General features: G+C 49.6%; 1 protein-coding gene and 1 long non-coding RNA gene across 6 annotated transcripts in view; both read right to left on the bottom strand.

The window, feature by feature from the left end:
• Positions 1–682: 682 nt before the first annotated feature.
• Positions 683–5887, bottom strand: LOC115509384. The gene is made up of 2 exons (XR_003967317.1): positions 5479–5887; positions 683–2599 (listed from the first exon to the last, which is right to left on the bottom strand). It is a non-coding gene; the product is annotated as an uncharacterized LOC115509384 (long non-coding RNA).
• A 919-nt stretch (positions 5888–6806) lies between these two features.
• The window catches only part of LOC115509353 (arachidonate 5-lipoxygenase activating protein), a 29035-nt gene continuing 16299 nt past the window's right edge, over positions 6807–19542 (bottom strand). For 3 of the 5 annotated variants that reach the window (XM_030308746.1, XM_030308771.1, XM_030308800.1), the window contains 3 exons: positions 19055–19125; positions 14725–14807; positions 6807–7292 (listed from right to left, as the gene is read on the bottom strand). In XM_030308746.1, the coding sequence (XP_030164606.1) occupies positions 7130–7292; positions 14725–14807; positions 19055–19125 (317 nt within the window). In that variant the 3' untranslated portion in view covers positions 6807–7129. Of the gene's footprint in view, positions 7293–9871; positions 10000–14009; positions 14279–14724; positions 14808–19054; positions 19126–19542 lie in introns of those variants that run through there. The other 2 variants (XM_030308777.1, XM_030308795.1) reach the window with 2 other exon arrangements.

The raw sequence follows: 19542 nt of genomic DNA, 5'->3' as shown, positions 1-19542 counted from the left end.
TCTTCAGTAAAGCTGCCAGGTTTTTCTATGAAAATCCTGCTTTGCACAAGGCATCTTTCTCTTAAAAACAAAAACAAACACTTTCAACAACCCTCAACTGAGAGCATCCAAATCCCACAGGCTGGGCGGCACTGAAGAGTCCGCGACCTTAACCCGTGGACCTTCCTTTTGGGCGATCTTTCACTCCAGTCAAAATGGTTTACTCATGATCTGCTGTTGATCCCTGTGTTCACAGTCTAGCATCTCTCAAACCTTCCTACCAGTCTCCCCAAATCACAGAGGAGGTTGACCCAAGTACACAGTGGGAGACGTGACTTTCAAGCCTTGTGTTTTATATGAAAAGCCATATCTATCTTGCATATATCTGTCAGTGGTAAGAGCTTTTCTGATGCGATGCTTTAAAATGCTTCCAACAGAGGGGCGCCTGGGTGGCTCTGTAGGTTAAGCGTCAGACTCTTGATTTCGGCTCAGGTCACGATCTCACAGCTTGCGAGTTCGAGTTCTGAGTCGGGCTCTGCGCTGACAGTGCGGAGCCAGCCTGGGATTCTCTCCCTCTCCTTCTCTCTCTTCCCCTCCCCAGCTTCTGCTTGCTTTCTCTCTTAAAATAAATAAGTAAACTTGAAAAAAAGGAGGAATATAAGTAACAAGTAATGGCTACTTTTTAAATTAATTAATCCGTTAGCACTTTATCAAGGTCAGAGATTTATTTGACTTGTTTCATAGTAACACACTAGTTAAGAATCCCTCACTGAAGTAATGCGGAACATTCTAGAAGAGTACCCACGCAACTCTTGACTTTCTGGCGGCCCACTTCCTTTCTCTGCCTGGCCTCCCCCCATTTAATTCCTCAATAACAGCCTCACGACAGGGAAGAGTGAAGGTAGTGATCTCAGGAAAGGAAGGGCTTTGAAACAAAGGATTATGATGAGAGTAGGTTCAGGCATTAACTATGTTTTCTGTTGTCCTCATTAACCTAGGTGATTGAGAGACAGAGAGAAAGGATGTGTCAGCTGAATCACAAAATGTTATTGTGGGTTTTGTCCTCTCTGTAGGCGCGAACGAATCACACACACACACACACACACACACACACACACACTCTTTCCCCAGCTCCCCAACCCCACTGCCAATAAGGCCTTTTGCTGACGGAAGTTACAAGAATCATCCCACTTCACGGTCAATAGCATCAGCTAGCACTCTTTTCACACCAGCTGAAGCATTGGTAAATTTGAATATAATTGAGGTGAGGGAGGGAGGCTGTGTGCCCAGTGGGCGTGGCTCTTGGGCTCCAGGTGAGAATAGACGTTTCCAGACAGTTGCCGTGGCCGCGTTCTGGTTGCCATCGTGTTGACGTCGAGGAAGCAAACATACACGTAGGGAAGGAAGTCATCTTGCACCAAAGGTTCAGTCTTCTGCTGTCTTGTTCATTGGCTGAGAAGTCATTTATTAGTCTGAATTCTGCGAAGGCTTATATTTCATTTTGTGTATGCAGTGGCTTCTAGTCTATTTTTGCAAGTCTTCAACTATGAAGGCCAATTTCCGTTAAAAATTGTTTCTAAAAATTATCATAAGAGAGACAGAGTGGTTGCTTTCCTATAGATAGACCTTCTGATATGCTTGAAGCCCGCGCTGACTTCTTTTAGGCAAGTTCGAGTGCGCCCATTTGCAGGGCTGCAGGAAATTCAAACGCGTGTGCTCCGTGCAGACCTTCTGCGCTCCCTATCAGCACGGCATCTAAGTGCTTAGGCAAGGATAACGAGAAGAAAAGGAGGATAAACTTCTCCCAGGACTCTGGTCTATTGGTGTGCCAAGCCAAATTTTTAATTTGGAGAGCAATTCTGCAGAAAATGAACAGAAACTGCTATCTAAACATTTTAATAAGAATAAGCCCCCAAGCCAATATGCAATCGAGTGCACTGCTTTCTAGTAATTTCATTTATACAACAGCTCCCACAAGCTGTTTCTCTCTCCATATTCAGATAACCCTCGCCTCTAGGGTGACCGTAAAAATGATATTTTAATAATGTGCCACATCTGTGATCAGAAATACTTAATGAAACACTCTCGTGATCATATGGTAACAAGCTTCAAAGAACTATTTCCAGATTCAGACAGGACCAGTTTGCTTCTTGTGGTAACTTTCATCGGCACATTTTTCAATATTGTCTGCAAGAAATCATCCCTGAAGATAAGTGCGCAGGGGCGGGGGGGGGGACCAGCACTTATTTCAGCTGTGAGGCTTGCTGGCTCCCGTAGAACTTCTAGATCAATAGGAACATAATGTGAGCTGTATATGTAATTTAAAATTTCTAGTAGTCAGATTAAGAAAAGTACAAAGAAACAGGTGAAATTAATTCTAGTAATACATTTTACTTAACACCTACAGCCACGAGAGTATCATTGCAACGTGTGATCCATACATAAACATTATAAATGAGATACTTTACATTTTTGGTATTAAATCTTTGAAATCTGGTGTGCACTCTACATTTACAGCACATCTCAGTTTAGAGGAGCCATCTTTCAAGGGCTAGTAGCCGCCATATTGGGTGGTACAGCTGTAGAACGGAAAGCTTCTGGAAGAGTGGTCTTCAACTATCTGCATCAGGGAAATCCAGAGAATCTTAATAAGAATGTGAATTCCTGGGCCCAATCCCTAACCTACCAGATCATATCTCTGGGGGTGGTGCTGAGGGATTTCCATTTTCTAATGGGTCCCCTAGCTGGAGTTTGGCTTACTCAAATTTAAGATCATCTGTAAGGCTCCCTGTCCTAAATTTGCTCACAGCCCTTTAGCCATCACCACTGCAACCTACCTCCCAGTCATTTAAGCCAGTAGACACAATCATCCAACCCAGTCCATTCTTCCATTGACTCATTCTGTATGTCTGGAGCACTGATTATCTGCCTAGCACTGTTCTAGGCCATGGGAATAGAGGGATGAGCAACACAGACAAAATCCCTGCCCTTTGGAAGCTTCTATCCTAGGGCAGGAGACAGACAATGGACAAGTAGGGGACTAAATAAGTGGTCTAACTTCAGGCGACAGAGAAGAAAAAGTAAAACAAGGGTAGGAGATGGAGGGTGGGGCAGAGGAGGAATTGCACTTCTATGTAGACTCCGCACTGGTCTTGGAGGGCTCTGTGAGGAGGTGACCACTGGCAGACTCTGAGCGCAAGGAGGGAGGGAGCCACAGAGCACCTGGGGGAGGAGCCCCGCATTACAGCCGGCAGCAGGAGGGCCAGCGGGGCTGACGCCCAGTGAGCCAAGGCGGGCAGCTCGAAGAGGAACACTGCCACCAACCGCACAGGCCCTGGAAGGCCACATCAAGGCACTTGGGGTTTATCCTAAGAGTGATAAAAATGCCCTGGCAGGTTTCAAGCGAGGGTATGTGATGTAACACCCAACGGAGGTGGCTACGGAAATGGTCCAGGAGAGACGTAACGTCGGCTCAGGCAACGGGGACAGCCAGTCAGGGACATTCTTATGAAAATAGCGTATTTTAGTCAAAATGGAAGGGGAGTGGGGGTTCACTTCTTGTTTGTCTCAGCTTCATCTGTTCTATCACTGCACTGTTTCCCAGGGGGGGATAGAAAAGGTTATGAATGAAGCTTCCCTGCTCCTAAGGAGTTGGGAGAGACCCCAGCCTCCTTCCTAATAGAATTCTCACCCAAATGTTCACACGTGCACGAGCACACACACACACACACACACACACACACTCCACCTTGCTTCTGCCCAGAAGACCCATAATCTCACCATCCATCCCGCTCCCTTTGGCTCCTCTGAGACTGGAAGATAAGCTGGGTAGTCAGAACCCTAAAATGACTCACCCTTCTGTATCATCTGCCCCCCGCCTCGAGGGTGAGCAGGGCTTAGATTGTAATCTCACTAAGTTGCATTATAAGGTAAAAGTGAAGGGGTTTTGCAATGTCACTGTGGTGCCAAAGCAGTTGATTTTAAGTTCATCAAAGGTGAGCTTGACCTGGGTGGGCCTGGCCTAATCAGGAGAACCTTATAAAAGTGGGTCTAGAGGTCAGAGATGAAAAAGGCACCAATGTTGCTCTCCTGTTGGCCTTAAAGAGGTAAAAATGCCATGTTGTGCAGAAGCCCATGTGTCAGGGAAGGGGCTACCAGGAGCTGAGGGCTTTTCTTCTGGAGTGGCAAAAACCGAGTTCTGCCTACAACCAGTGAGCCTGAAGAGAATGCCAAGCCTCAGCGGAGATTGCATCCCAGGCCGACATGTTGATTATGGCCTGCTGAGACCCTGAACAGAGGACCCAGATCAAGCATATGACCTCTGACCCAATGAAACGGTGAGGTGGCAACGTATGGGGTGATAATCAACTAAGGTTGTGGGAGTTTCTTATGCAGCAATAGAAAATGAATCAAACAACGTAACGATAATAAATATAATAAGTATAGCAAGACCAGATGATAATATTCAGCACGTATTATATGCTAAAATTTTTCAATTGCTTTCTCTCTTTATAGCAACCCCATATTTTGACGCTATTATTATCCCAATTTAATAAATGCAAAACTGGAGGCTTGGGGGGAAGTCACAGAATGGAGGGGGTGACAGGGCAAGGGTTGAGCCCAGGCCTGGAACTCTGAAGACAGAGTCTGACCACTAGGCAGGGTGGCCTCCGACCAGACAGCAGGAGTTCTGCCCCGAGACCCTCTTCTTCATAACAGTCAAGCCTCCTCTACCTGCACCTCAACCCCTGAGTGCCCTCAGTCGTGGACTCTCCACCCAAGCCAGAGTCCGCAGAGCCTCTGATGGGCCATGACGTCATTTCCTGTCTTTGCACTCTGGACGTCCCATGGTCAGTTCGGACGGTGCGGCCTCTGGGAGCTAAGGGGTCCCCAGGCTCCCCCCAGCATATCCTGGCCCAGCTCGCCCTTAGAGCAACCCACACATCTTGGTTTTCCCAGGACTGTCCCAGTTTTAAAACCGAAAGCATCTCCTCCCAGGAAATCTCTTAGTCCCAGACAAACATGGATGCCTGGTCACCTTGTTGCCCTCCACACCAAGCCGGGCTGAGGTGGCCCTTGGAGCCCCCTCCACCTTGCGGTCTGCGAAGCCCTTTCTTTCCCACTGCCCAGTAGGACATTTGGGTCCTGGTCTCTACAGAGAGCTAAGAGCGGAAGCAACTCTGCTGGAGCCATGGGCACGGAGAAGCTTCTGCTGGTTGGGGTTTGGCCAGAAGACCCCAAGCGGGGCTTTAGTCTGGACCATCAGATAGGCCTAGGAAACCATGCCCACATGGGGGTTTTCCCGCGAACTGAGAAATCTGCTTGCCTTGGGCATTGCACGCGAAGCAGACGTCACACGGGCCGGATTCCATGTTTCATTCCCTCCACGCCCCAAGCAGGCAACTCCGAGAAAACTGGGGAGCTGTGGCCCCTGGATTTGTCTCATTCTGCCTAAGACTGTGACCATCATGAGACTCAGGGAGGGTAGCAGGGACTCACCCATCGCTGTTCACCTCAGCCGAGAGCTCAGTCCTCAGGAGTTGCTGGCTTCTCTCTGTCGGGAGTCCTGGACTCTTGACCACACCCAGCTATTATCTAAATTGTGACAAGGGACACCGTGTGTGTGTGTGTGTGTGTGTGTGTGACAGTTGGTTGCACCACCGTGAATCCACCCTCAATATGGGAAATGGCTCGCTCTACAGACATATTTTATTAAATACTGCTAGCCAGTGATTTATAAACTCATTCATTCATTAATTCATTTGTTCAACCAATACCTGGGGGCCCCACAATGGGCCCGGCATTATCCTAGGCTCTGACACTGAGTTACGGCATGTTTCGTTTTAAATGTTTATTTCTGAAAGAGAGCACACAAGCAAGGGAGGGGCAGAGAGACAGGGGACAGAGGATCTGAAGTGGGCTCCCTCGCTGACAGCGGTGAGCCCGATACGGGGCTCGAATTTACGAACCGCAAGATCATGACCCGACGCTCAACCTACTGAGCCACCCAGGCGCCCCACAGCACATTTTAAACTGAGATGATACGATGGGTGCTGGGCACGATGCTAGCACATAAAGATACCAACCTAATCCTCATGGGGTGTGTGAAGGATTGTTAAGGAAGTCAACAAAAGATCCTTCAGGAAGTCTGTCTAAGGAAGGATAGTGTGGGGGGCGGGGGGTTTGTTTTCGTTTTTGCTTTTGCACTTCTCCACAATTAATCCCATTAAAACATCGAAAGAAAACATCTTAATCTCCTAAAACACCCCAACTGTCCCCTACCATATATCACTTTGCAGGGCGTCTGTTTGAGTTCCGAACTAGCTTGAGGCAGGATGCCTGCGATGTGACAGTCTCCGAGCTTGGCACAGGAAAAGCAAAATAGATGGGACATCAGGGATATCCAAGAGCTAATGATTTAGTGGGACGGGGCGACACGCGCTAATAAACATCTTTCCATTGTAATATGGATTTGCTGCGGTTGAGATGTTCAGAGGGTGCTGTGGGAGGTCAGAGGGCAACACTAGACCAACCGGGAGATGGGAAAGGCTTCCCAGAAAGGCCATGCTCTGGCTGTGTCTCTTCTGGTTCTGTGCTGAGTGCCATTTATTTGCTGCAAATAATACATGAAAACATAAACACAGAGTAAAACTCACCCCCAAATCGCTTCAGCCCAAGATAATCCTAACTGACATTTTGGTGAATGCCTTCCAGGCACGCCTGCGTGTAAGGACAGTGTATTTTCTATTATCGTCGTCGAGGTTGACGAAAACCGACTAGGTGTTCAAATGTAGCAAGAAACCCACAAAAAAACTCGACCCCCAGCCTGAAACATGTCTCTGCGCTTTATTTGAGGAAAACATAAATGTGGTCACAAAACATCTTCGGGAAGTGGGGTAACTCAGGAAACCTACAGAACTACCGAACGGGTCTGAGTAAGAGATACGGGGCCACTGCCATTCTCAAGGGCGGGGGAGCGGACACTAAGTTATTTTCTTCCGGGGAAAGCAAGGTTAACTCAAGCTGCGGAGCCCAGATGGTCATTCGATTTACAGCTGTCTAAAGAGGAGCTCTATCTTTCCAAGGGCTGAGTTATGATGACTTTAGGTATCGATCAGATGGAAATGCCGACCCTGTATTCGGCGGAGAGTCAGGGGATGAGGAGTAGAGGGGAGATGGTGGTGGTTACTGTCTTTATGTAGTTTTCGAAGTCACTTCCGAAAAAGAAGATGAGATAATAGTTGAAGATTCCGGCAAGGGACATGAGGAACAGGAACAGTATGATTCGCTTCCCAAATATGTAGCCCGGTGTGCTGGAAAAGAGAGAAAACGGTAGAAGCGGCAACTGAGATGGGCTTAACAAAGAACGTCACCAATTTGAGACACAAGGGGTTTCGATTATAGTTCCTTTTACTCAGGCATGCTCCATTGACTTCCTATGAAGAATGGAAGGGTCTCTGCCACTATTAGTCACTGAACGTATTTCAGAACCAAGCTACGAGAGCCGAGACCCCAAACCCCATCATCGTTAGGGCTCTGCTCTACAGCTTCTCTGCGTTCCCCCAGGGTCCTTCTGAACCCTGATGGCGGGAAGGCAGTGGGTGCTGTCGGTCGGTCGTCAGGCCTTCTGACCCGGGATTAGGAACCCCAGCGACTCGTTCCGACCCTTTCTGCAGCCGCTCTGCTCCAGGAGTGCCTGCGAAGCCGTGCTGGCCGCTGTGTCTCACCCAGGACTGAAGCGCCTCTCCGAGACAGGGGCTGGTTTCACGAACCAGTGAGGCTGATGGAATCTAAAAGGTGCTTCAGGATCCGAGGGTTCAATCTATTCTCCTGAGGCTGCTTGGGAATGAGCCATGTTCACACTAATGAAAGCTGGACCCCTAGCAGCGGAAGACAGGCTCTTACATTTTAAGCGAATGGAGGTGGGGCAGAGATGTTTTAGTACATTCATATTCTTCTCTCAAAGGCTCTAAATCCTACGCTGCTTAGGCAAGTCATCAGCTGGGGTCAGGAGGCAGCTCCCCAGTGATAGGTGACCACCTAATTGTGCACAGCGGCTGCCCTGGCTTCCCTCTGAACGATCCTTTTGTGACCGCTGTGGCCGGATCCAACCCGGGTAGCGCTAGTGCGTTTGGAAAGTCCAGCCAAATGGCTCGCTAAGGCTGTTAGTCACGACCCAGTGAGGGGACCCTTTGGCAATCACGGCTGTTCAACGAGAACAGCCAACTCAGCTAAACAGGTGCGTCAGTGCTGCTGAGCATTATGGTTTTTGACATAATCAAGAGAGAGAGCAGGATTTGGCATCCCCAGGCTCGACGTTAGAAATTTTATCTTTTTGAAATGGACCCCAAAGCTTCATCACGGAACTCCTAACTTCCCTATGTCAAGGGTCTGAAAAACGTTCAGCGGGGCGACTATTTCCTTGCTACTCAAAGTGTGGGCCGCGGACCAGCAGCGTCGGCATCCACCGGGGGCTTGTTAAGAAATGCAGAATCGCAGGTCCCTCTCTGGATTCAGCGGATCCAAATCTGCGTTTTGACAAGTCCCTCCGTGACTCACAGGCCATTAAAGTTTGAGAAACATGGCTGGCCGACGTTGTCCCTGCTCCTTGGCCCGCTGTGTTCTTCTGCCCCGTTCTGACCTGTTCTTCTGTCCTCGGTTCCCTGTTTACAGTCATGCTCACGAAGTGAGACCTCCTGTTTCTTTACTGGGGAGAAAAATAATATGCTCTCTAAAGAGAGCATGATGGGCTAAATTGTGTCCTCCCCTCCCCCCACCCCCATTCATATGTTGAAGTCCTAACCCCGATTCCTCAGGACATGACCGTGTTTAGAGACAGAATCTTTAAAGAGGTAATTAAGGTAAAAATGTAATCACCAGGGTGGACCCTGGCTCAATATGGCTGGTGTCCTTTAAGAAGAGAGGATCTGGACACAGACCCACACAGAAGGAAGACACAGGGGAAAGAGGGCCACCCGTGAGCCAAGGAGGGAGGCGTCAGAAGGAACAAGGCAGCCAACACCTTGATCTCAGATTTCTACCCTCCGGAGACAATCGATCTCTGTTGTCTGAGCCACGCCGTCTACGGTACTTGATTACAGTGGCCCTGGCGGACAAATACAGTCACCTGCTAATGCTGATGAGAAAGTAACAGAGTCTAAGGAAGGGCTATCTTTTAGCCAGAGAATAGAGGGTTCAGGGAAATTAACTTGTGAAAAGTCAAATATTGTGGTGGCTCAGATTTATCACAGGAATGAGGCCACCATATGCTCATTACGGAAACAAGAAAAAGCGATCTGCAAAGCTGTTTCAGAATGTGCTCGAGATAAATCTGCGGTGAAGGATGAAATGGCAGCGCCTGCTGCTGAAATAGTGGTGTTCTCGACTTCGGGGCAGCATTTTTCAAAGGTCTCAAGGCATCCCGCCCCCGAGGAGACGGCTGTGTGGTGCCTTAACTCTTCCCGGACCGTGCGAAGGGCGTGGAAGGCAAGGGTTCAGCACGTGCCCACCACCCGCAGGGCTGAGTGTGAATGGGGGGTCCCCACCCCGGGCACTTCGGGAGCCTCAGTTTGAAATCTGTCCAGCCTGGCGGTGGGCGCGGTGGGGGCAGAAGGAAGGGCCGGGGTGGGGGGGGCCGCGGGACACGTCCTGCGTAATTAGACTGAAACCCAAGGCATCTCTATGATTGTCTCTGGAAGCTGATGCACAGTTGTCTCTAAATGGGGCGGGGAAGGTCAGAATTAAACGAAGCATCTGAGGGACAGGCATTTTATATCTGTGACTTTGTGAGGTATTGGTAACCCATTATCCAGGTGGGGAAACTGAGAAGAGACGGGTTGAATGATGTGCCTGAGGGCACACAGCCAGGAAGAGGCAAAGTGGGAATTCAAACCTGTCTGGGTGAGGCCAGGGTCCTGCTCTGTCTACCTTCCCGAGGGCTCCTTTGGAGACGAGGATTTTGTTGTTACGTTTCGAAATAAATGTATCCCCCCTCTCTTACACACACACACAGAATCAAACCTACGCGAAAACATCAAAAAGGCATTATGACAGGGGCACCCGGGTGGCTCAGTCGGTTGAGCATCCAACTTCCACCCAGGTCACGATCTCTCACCATTTGTGAGTTCGAGCCCCGCGTCGGGCTCTGTGCGGGCAGCTCGGAGCCTGGAACCTGTTTCGGATTCTGTGTCTCCTTCTCTCTCTGCCCCCCCGCCCCCCAACTTGTGCTCTGTCTCTCCCTATCAAAAATAAATAAAATAAAATAAAAAATTCAAAAAGGCATTATGACAGACAATTCCCATCTCGAATGTGCCTAAAACTTCTAGGAGGAGGAGGTGTGGTGTGAGGTGTAGCTGGGGCCAGGCACTAGGACCCCTGAGCTCCAGCCCCCCCTCCCTGCTGTGTGGCCTTGGGCAAGTCGCTGACCCTCCCCCGCCTCACATAAAAATATATACAAAATGTGGGTGGAAAAAAGAAAACTGCATGGTCCCATCTGGCCTTAAAATTCTGTTCTCTTCAGAAAGGAAATACCACTTTAAACCCGGTAACTTCTAAAGGGAATAAAAATTGTAAGGCCCACGAGAACAAGATATTGTTCCTCTGCTCACCCACATATCTCCAATAAATCAGGCCCTCCAGAGATTTTTGTCAAATGAATCATTCTTAGAAAAGAGGCATGAACAGCCTTCAGTGATTCCCACACTGTGTGCAGAAGTTGTTAAAATGCATACTCCCAGGCTCCCACCCTAGAGATTCTGATTCGGTACATTCAGGGTGAGGCCCAGGAATGTCTATTTTTAACAAGCACCCCCAGGCAATTCTTGGTGCACTTGGTTGTTGGTTGGTGGGTTGCACTTTAGAAACACCAGCCTTGAGGGGCGCCTGGGTGGCTCAGTCGGTTAAGCGGCCGACTTCGGCTCAGGTCATGATCTCACGGTCCGTGAGTTCGAGCCCCACGTCGGGCTCTGTGCTGACCGCTCAGAGCCTGGAGCCTGCTTCGGATTCTGTGTCTCCCTCTCTCTCTGCTACCCTCCCCTGTTCATGCTCTGTCTCTGTCTCAAAAATAAATAAAACATTAAAAAAAATTAAAAAAAAAAAAAAAAAGAAACACCAGCCTTGGTACCCATACACTCACCCCGGGTGTTCCAAGAAAGCAAGTTCATTCTCTAACTCTGGTGAAGTAACCCAGAGTCCACACTTCAGGTGGGGGAGGGGAGGAAGAGATTCTAAAATATTGACACGAAAGGGGAAAATGGCTATGAGGGATCGGGACTTTTGAAAACTGTGCCCGTTATTGTTTCTATAAGGTGAGTAATTTTGGTACTGCTCCTGACTCTAGCAGACCCTGGGCCTGTTTGAGGGGAAGGGTTTTGTCATGTTTATTATCATCTCAGCAACTGACTCTTACCACCCCGGGGGAGGGGTGGTCAGTAAATATTTGCTACACGGGTGCTGAGTGCATGGGGAGTGAAGGTGGGGCTGGTTAACCTGAGTTGCCAATCCTTGTTTGTCCACTGCTAGGTTAAGAACTTCAAAACGCACAGAGGGATTTTAGTGGGAGCTCCAACAGGGAACAGGGCCCTGAGGGACAGGAAGAGAGAGCAGCTTGGTACCAGCTAGGGAAGGTACATGATAAAAGTCAAGTAAAGGTACGGGTGCCTGGGGGGCTCAGTCGGTCAAGCGTCCGATTTTGGCTCCGGTCATGATCTTGCGGTTTGTGGGCTCGAGCCCCGCGTCGGGCTCTGCGCTGACAGTTCAGAGCCTGGAGTCTATGTCTCTTTCTCTCTCTGCCCTTCCCCTGTTCATGCTCTCTCTTTCTCTCTTTCTCTCTCTGTCTCTTTCAAAAATAAATAAACATTTTTTTTTAAAAAGTCAAGTAAGGTAGATGATAAAAGCCAAGTAGTCTTGTAATATAATGCCAATTGCCACTGAGTTTGGGTCCCGATAGTAGCTTAGAATGAAAGGGGAAGAAACTAAAATTCATTTTTTTTTTGAGAGTCAGACTGTGAGCGGGGGAGGGGCAAAGAGACAGAGGGAAAGAGAATCTCTGGCAGGCTGCACACTGTCAGGACAGAACCCAACACAGGGCTCGATCTCACGGCCCTGAGATCTGAGATCTGAGATCTGAGACCTGAGCTGAAATCAAAGAGTCGGAACGCTTAACCTACTGAGCTACCCAGGCGCCCCTGAAATTCATTGTGGTTTGAAGATGCTACAAACTACATAATCAAAACAGGGAGAAAAGTGTCCGGGAGTAGGATGTAGGGCTGAGAATGAGAGCCATAAGCTTCTGGGGGGGACAAGGGTGGGGGCTCCAAAATTCCAGAAGGAAGAAGCTTTTGTGGGGGAGACACATCAAGGAATGTCATGCCCACCCACTGCCCCAAAATGACACTAGAACTTCTGATGTGGATAGGGCCAAAGCAACTTCTGGGGAGGAGCAAAGATGATTGACAGCCCCCGGGAGAAATTCCTGGAAGGGTCTCCCTGAGCAGTATCTTCCTCTATGGTGAGCCCAAGAAATAAAGCAGATCCCGAAGACATTTGGCCATTAGAGCATCTGCAGAGAACAAGTGCGACACGGGCCAGGGACGGAAGTGGGGATCCGAAAGAGGGGGTCCACGGCGGAAGAGGGTATTAGCACATAGTTTCCAGAAGGCAGAATTGAAAATCCTCTAGGACCTAGCCATGGAGGCTCTCGGGGTTGCATCTACCTCAAACTATATGTCGGTCTAGATTAGGGATTAGACATTTCATCCATAGATGTCATTTCTCCCTGAGGCCAATAGCTCCGAACTCTGTGTTCAGAAGTATTGTGAGGCCGTGTCCGGTCTCGGCAGGAAGGAGCACCGTGATGGATGAGTAATGAAGGCTGTGGGTGCGGGACAGGTGAGAAGGCTCTGAAGGCACCACAGACAGTGGTAAAGGGGCCGGTGGGATCTCACGGGGGAGACCAGGACAGGATTTAAGAGGTTAGGCCAATTACATTTTAATGAGGTCCAGGGAAGTCTAGTATTTTTAAGATTTTAAGTCTAGATCTTATCATTTTTTGCCACCTCGGTTCATTCCCTAGCAGTGATTACCTTTAAAATGCAGAGAGCCTACAGGCAAATCAACAAATGTTGTCACGCTCCACAGATTGTCTTAGAATTAAAGCAACTTTAAGATCTCAGGCGAGAGGTGACAGGCGAAGAGAACAGTGACTGGGCCAGACCCCGGAGACTCTGCGGAGGAAGACAGGGATGCATGGGGAGGCAGCCCAAGAGAGCAGAACCCCCTTATTTTACTGATAGACACCCCACCACCCCTCGCTTCTTGACAACAGGTGCTCTCCCGGGAAAAGGCGGAATAGAGGCTTTCCAGAGTGGAAGAGAATGAGGAATATCACTTATGAGAGTGTTGATAAGGGTAAGAGAGATAATGGAACTGTGGTTTTCAAGGGTAAATAAGAACCCCACTAGAGAGGAATGAATAGCAGACGAGCCCAGGAAAGAATCTCTGAGAGACGAGTCATTCTTCTCTTGGCTGCAGCTCGCCATCACCCCCCGGCCCCCAGCCATTTAGTTTCACAGGCTCCCAAGGTCCCAGACAGAATGCTTTCACCCTGCCGACCTCCCGGGATGTCAATGCCTTTGTCACCGCTGCAGATGTTATCTAAACGGAGAGCCCATTAACCGCGAGAGGAGGGTGCTATCGTAAGAGACGGGGAGGGGGACGTGAAACTAGACAAGGGAGAAAAAATGGAGGGGAGGGCTGGAGTCACCACTCGGGCAGGCGGCAGCCTCCCAGAACACACGCCTGGCTCCTGGAGCCTGCTGGTACATTAAGAATTCGAAAGAAGTGGGAGCGCCTGGGTGGCTCAGTCAGTTAAGTGTCCCGACTCTTGATTTCAGCTCAGGTCACGATCTCACGGTGTCACGAGTTCAAGCCCCACATCGGGCTCTGCGCTGGCCACGCGGAGCCTGCTTGGGATTCTCTCCCGCCCTCTCCCTCTCTCTCTGCCCCGCTGCTGCTCACTCTCTCTCTCTCTCTCTTTCTCTCAAAAATAAATAAATAAAAAAATTCCAACAAGAATCCTGAGGAACTGGTGGCAGACTATAACAGGTCCTCCTGTAAGCATCCTCATTTATTTTATGGAAATCCGGATTTCCCAAACCGGGGTGTAGCCAAAGTTATAGCGGCTGCTCTGGGGCTTCCCGTCTGGCTGCCTCCATCAGCAATGCAACGGGGACTCTATTCACAGGCTCTGTCCTCTGAGTGTTCGTGCGTCCTATTTTTACAACATTCTTCCTGCTGGTCCCTGGAAAATCTGTTACTCAAGAGAACTGATCACAAGGTGCACGTTTTAGTTCTCACTTCTTTAGGCAAACAATGAAACGCTTCACTCACCGGAGGCCTTGGGAAGCCAGACCCAGAAAGTCAGACTCTGAAGGGTGGGAGTAGAGCAGGGGGCAGAGGGGGTACAAGAATGGGCAGCGTGCGGTGTGAAAGCATCCTTCGTGGGCCCGACGCCACGTGGAGGAATGTGTTACTGGGCGTAGGAATCAAGTCCCCCAGCGGTATTTGCCGAGCCCGCAAAGTTCAGGGGGAAAAGGGGGAGGGATACTATAGCCCTCACCCTCCAGCCCCGAGTGACCCCCCGCCCAGAGCCTTAAATCTTGGGCAGAATATGGTGGTGAACGATCCCTCTTCTTGCTCAAAAAGCGTGGCTCACACCCTGGTTCTTAAACGGTCCCAGTGGCCTACCTCTGAGTTCTCTCCCCCAGGTAGCCGACGAAGTATTTTTGCCTCACGAACAGGTACATCAGGCCAGCAAAGGCGGCGGGGAACTAAGTGGAGAAAGGGAAACACCCGTGTGAGTTTCACAGATGCCAGAACATGCTAAGTTAGCATGGTGTTAATCCAGTCATTATACAACGAATGTCGGTCACAAAATCTAGCAGAAGCCTCAAGTGCTGGCAGCTGGGGCTGAACTTCAGCAAACGCCCAGGGCTGGTAGAAACCTAGAACCTCGATGATAGTAATGTTACTTTCTACGGGCGTCGTGGTACAGTTTACAAAGTGTTTTCCTGCCCATCATGTAATCTGAATCCTTCGCACATGACCAATATCATCTTTGCTTATTCGAGATGTGAAAACTTGGGCTTCAGGGGTCAAAGGGCTTGTGTAAGACTGCCAGGTGGGATGGGTGGTGTCTGTGTTTGTGTGTATGTGTGTGTGTGTGTGTGTGATGTGGTCCGGGGCAGGGGATGGGGAACCAGACCCGGAACCCCAAGCCCAGCTCTAGGCTGGCTGTCTTAAAAGTATACCCTTCCCCTCTGGGCCACCAGGCAGTGCAATGCTCAACCTTTTCTGAAAAATTGCTGCCAATTCAGAAAACTTCTCTAGGGAAGGAGATTCCCTTTGCCCTCTAGTCCCCTGAGGAGCACCCGTGAGCATCAGGAGTGCTGAACCTTAGATTTGAGAGTTAGAAAACCCAACCCCACAAGAACCATTCAGATCAGGAGCTAATACTTAACTCATTCTACATCTGGACAAAGGGCTGATTGCAGCTTTCCTACCTCTCAGGAATAATTATGAGGGTGATATAAGTGATGGGTATAAAAGCACTCTGAAGACCTCCCAGCATTATTCAAATGCCAAATTAATTGTGTCGACAGAGTGCTTTTTATATGTCAGGCACTGCCCCCAGGCACTTTGGGTACTTGGGTCTCCGATCCTCCCAGCCCCCTGGTAAGAGCGTATCACTGTCGCCATTGGACAGATGAGGAATTTAGGCTCAAGGAAGTCAGTTGCCCCAGCTGCACTTACCAGACCAAAAGACCCATGAGGACACACATCTTTGGCCAGCCATCATCTCTGTGCTTGGCAGAGTGCCTGGCACATAGTGGCTTCAAAATTATTTGTTAAGTGAATTAAATAAACGTCGAGTAAGCCAAAGAAAAGATTGTTAAAACGAAAACCACATACCCAAAATGGCATCAGTTAGGCCAAGTCCCCAAACCGGGGCTTCCTATCTAACCTGATAGCAATTTCCATCTCCCTCCAAAATTCAGTCTTCATCTGTAGTCAGGAATTTTCTGATCCGAGCCAAGGCAGCCATGGGTCGCATGGGCCCTCTCCCACGTGGGGGATGGAAGGAAGGCGAGGTCTGCAGGATAAGGGCCCCTCCTCTCCTCTCTAAGGGAAAGAAACCTTGCCCGGAAAAATCCTTTTCTTTTGCTAACAACTTTCTTGCCTCACCCTCCTTCTTATAAAAACCTTCCATTTTGTACAACCCCTCTGCACCCCCTCTGCTTGCTAGATGGGATGCTGGATTCGTGAATCCTTTAATGAAGCAGATTAGGTCTTCAAATTTATTCGGTTGAATTTTATGTTTTAACAAGGTGGAATCTGAACCAAGTTGTATAATTTTAAACCGTGTTACCACCACCAGTGCCATCAATAATCACATTTACTGGGCTTCTATTGTTAGGTTGAACTATATGAACTGCCATTTTTGTGGATCCTAAACTGTCAGGCATCAGCAGTTTTTCTATGGTTCAATGTGATATATGCATGCACTATGTCAGGACTTTATGCACAGTCTCTCAAGCACCCTGGAACTCAATTATTCCTGCTTTACAAATGGGAAACTGAGGCTTAGGAAGGATGAGTGAAGAACAGCCCAGGGTCACAACACCAGCAATGAGTGTCCTCACCAATAGTCTCTAGGATGCCTGAGTATCCCTAGGCATCTCTAGGGATGCCTGAGTATTTGATTAAGTATCTGACTCTTGATTTTGGCTCAGGTCATGATCTCACAGTTCGTGTGTTAGAGCCCTCCCATCAGGCTTTGTGCTGACTGCGCGGAGCCTGCTTGGGATTCTCTCTCTCTCCCTCTGTCTCTGCCCCTCCCCTGCTCATGCATGTGCTCTCTCTCTCTCTCTGTCCCTCTGTCTCTCAAAATAAAGAAAGAAAACACTTAAAAAATTAAAAAAAAAAAAAGAACTGTCTCCAGTCTGTCAGTCCCCAGACGCTCCCAAAATACTAGTGTTGTGACAGGTAAGAAAACCAAAACACAAAAGAAACCACTTATGAAGTTCATGCTATTATCTGAAAGTCACCAAACTGTCACAATTCACAATCTGCCCTGAACAAAGTTTTTCCTGGTTTGTCCCATCTGGATGGCTCTGCTCTAACTTACCAGCACATCTCTCTCTCAACAGGAGCTAAACTGAACACGAGCTCACAAGAGTCAGGGGTGGAAAATGGCTGTGCTCATGCCTCGTGGACCCACCAGGCCGCTCGGAACAGTAGGAAAGGCACAGTGGGTTCGAATCTGGACTCGAAAATTCTGAGGTTTGAGCAAACCGCTTGTCCCTCTGGGACTTGGGCTCCTGCTCCTGTAAAGCGAAGAATCTGGGCGAGGATGATGTCTGAGGTTCCTTTTGACTAAACAATCCAGTAATTTACTATAGAGCATAAGGAATGACGATTACCGAAGAGGGTTTGCTGACACTTTTGACCCCTAGCAATGCCAACAATTGTTTGGCAGAAAATGCATAGTTCCGGGGCTCTGAAACACCCTCACACTCCCTTTGTATTTATCTAGCTAGAACAACTCTAGAGCCACCTCTATCGAGTATCATCTAAGACCTAAAAGGAATCGTAACTCCTCGTATAAGCATAGTTTGGCTTGATTTTTCAAGTGACGCCAGACACGTTTCTTATTTCACTCGGGATAGAAAGTGGTAAATAAATAGTGAGTGATGACAGCCTTATGGAGCACAGGAGGAGGCCACATGCTGTCCCTGAAGGGGTTTCTGCTGCCATCCCTCACCTCTGTTCTCTGTCCCTGCGCCTGATTCCTTTCCTTCATGGCGCTTCTCACTCTCGGCAACGATGTATCCATTCGCTTTTTTTCCTGTGGTTCATCTCACCAAGTGCCATGTGCTCGGCCACTACGTCTTGTTATTTATCACTGTGTATCTAAGCACAGGGCTTGTCACGTAGGAGGTGCTCAAGGTCTATGCATCATATACGTGGATAATGCAGAAAAGCCCTGGTGCAAAATCCAGGACTTGGCGCCAGAGACCTGGGCTCTGTTTCTGGCTCTGTTATTCACCAGCTGAGTAACCTTGAGCCCGTCATCTCATCTCCCCGAACCAAAGTGTTCTCCGGGCGAATAGAGGGAGGGGCGCCTGGGTGGCTCCGCGGGGTTAAGCGTCTGGCTCTCGGTTTGGGTTCAGAGCCTGTGTGGGACTCTCCCTCTCCCTCTCTCTCTCTGCCCCTCCCCCACTCGCTCTCTCCACCACTCTCAAAAAGAAATAAAGAAACTTAACAAAAAGATAACAGAGGGAGATAATACGCCCTCTACCTACTCCCTCAAGTGGGAGAAGAGGTAAGGATTAAAGAGTCCCTCGGGGGACACTTGTGGCCTTTTCTTACACACCCCCGCGGGGGGCCACATTGTGGAAGCTGGCCAGGTCACGCCAGCCGCCCCCCCCCCCCCCGCCCCGGCGAGGCACAGTGCCGATCTCCAAAGGGGACCCGAAAAACACGACTCTGGTTTCCTGGTCCTTTTAGGTCAACTCTGGGAGTCAACCTGCTGAAGTCAAGACCGTGGGCGGCTGCTAACCCCGGAGAAGGCTGGGGACCTGGAATCCGGCCCGTGGCTCCGCAGACCCAGGCCCGACAGAGGACCTGCCACCCTGCGAGCTTATTAGCAGGAGAGCAGAGTGGCGGCGGTCCCAGAATAGATCCCTCAGGCGCCCTCATTTATAATGCCCTTGTATCTGCGCTAACACTGCTTAAGGATTCTGAGTCACATTTAGCCTCAAACCGCCCTTGTCGGCGCAGGAGCTCTCAACCAGCCACCGGGGAGCAAGCATTAGCAATGCGTTATCGCACCCGCTCCGCACAGGCGCAGAGCATGCCTGAAACACGACCTCCCGAGGGTTCTCACCTCCCCGAGGGCTTCCCGGGGATCGGAGCTGGAGGTCAAGCAAAGTCTTTTCAACAAAAGAGCCCGCGCTCGAACCTCCCCACGGCGCACGCTCCAGAAAGAGAACACACAAGGAGAAGCCAGAGTTACCTTGGCTGCAGAGCAGCCCCGCGCTCCAGAGCACGACAAGGAACGTGGGGTACGCGTCCACACAGTTTTGGCTGTGGAATAAAAAAAATAAGGAGAAGAAGCATCAGGAAACACGCTACCGCGGCACCGTCTGAAAACCACCTGAAACCCCAAGCCGATAATCACCATCACACACGAAGCACGAACCCCATTCATGACTCCACTTGTATCTACCGGTAGGACCCGGCTGCCGCATGAGACATAGGCAGCGGCATAAAGCAAATACATGCTCAGAATCCATTTAGTCCCTTCCTCAGTGAAGCCAGTCGGAGACTCGGTTTCTTGATGGATTCGTTTTGGCAGGGTTCCCGCTCCTGGCTGTGCCAAAGTGCTTCTTGGAATTGAAAAGTGAGCAACACAGACAGCAGGGCTGTGGCAGCTGTCAGGATCGGGGGTGGGGGGTGGGGGGTGCAGGAGAGAGGAGCCCAACTGAGAAACCTTTGTCAGAC

This window comes from Lynx canadensis, chromosome A1 (assembly GCF_007474595.2).
Source record: "Lynx canadensis isolate LIC74 chromosome A1, mLynCan4.pri.v2, whole genome shotgun sequence".
Lineage (NCBI taxonomy): Eukaryota > Metazoa > Chordata > Mammalia > Carnivora > Felidae > Lynx > Lynx canadensis.
The sequence above is the reverse complement of the archived record's forward strand: the minus strand, read 5'-3'. Positions and strand labels throughout refer to the sequence as shown.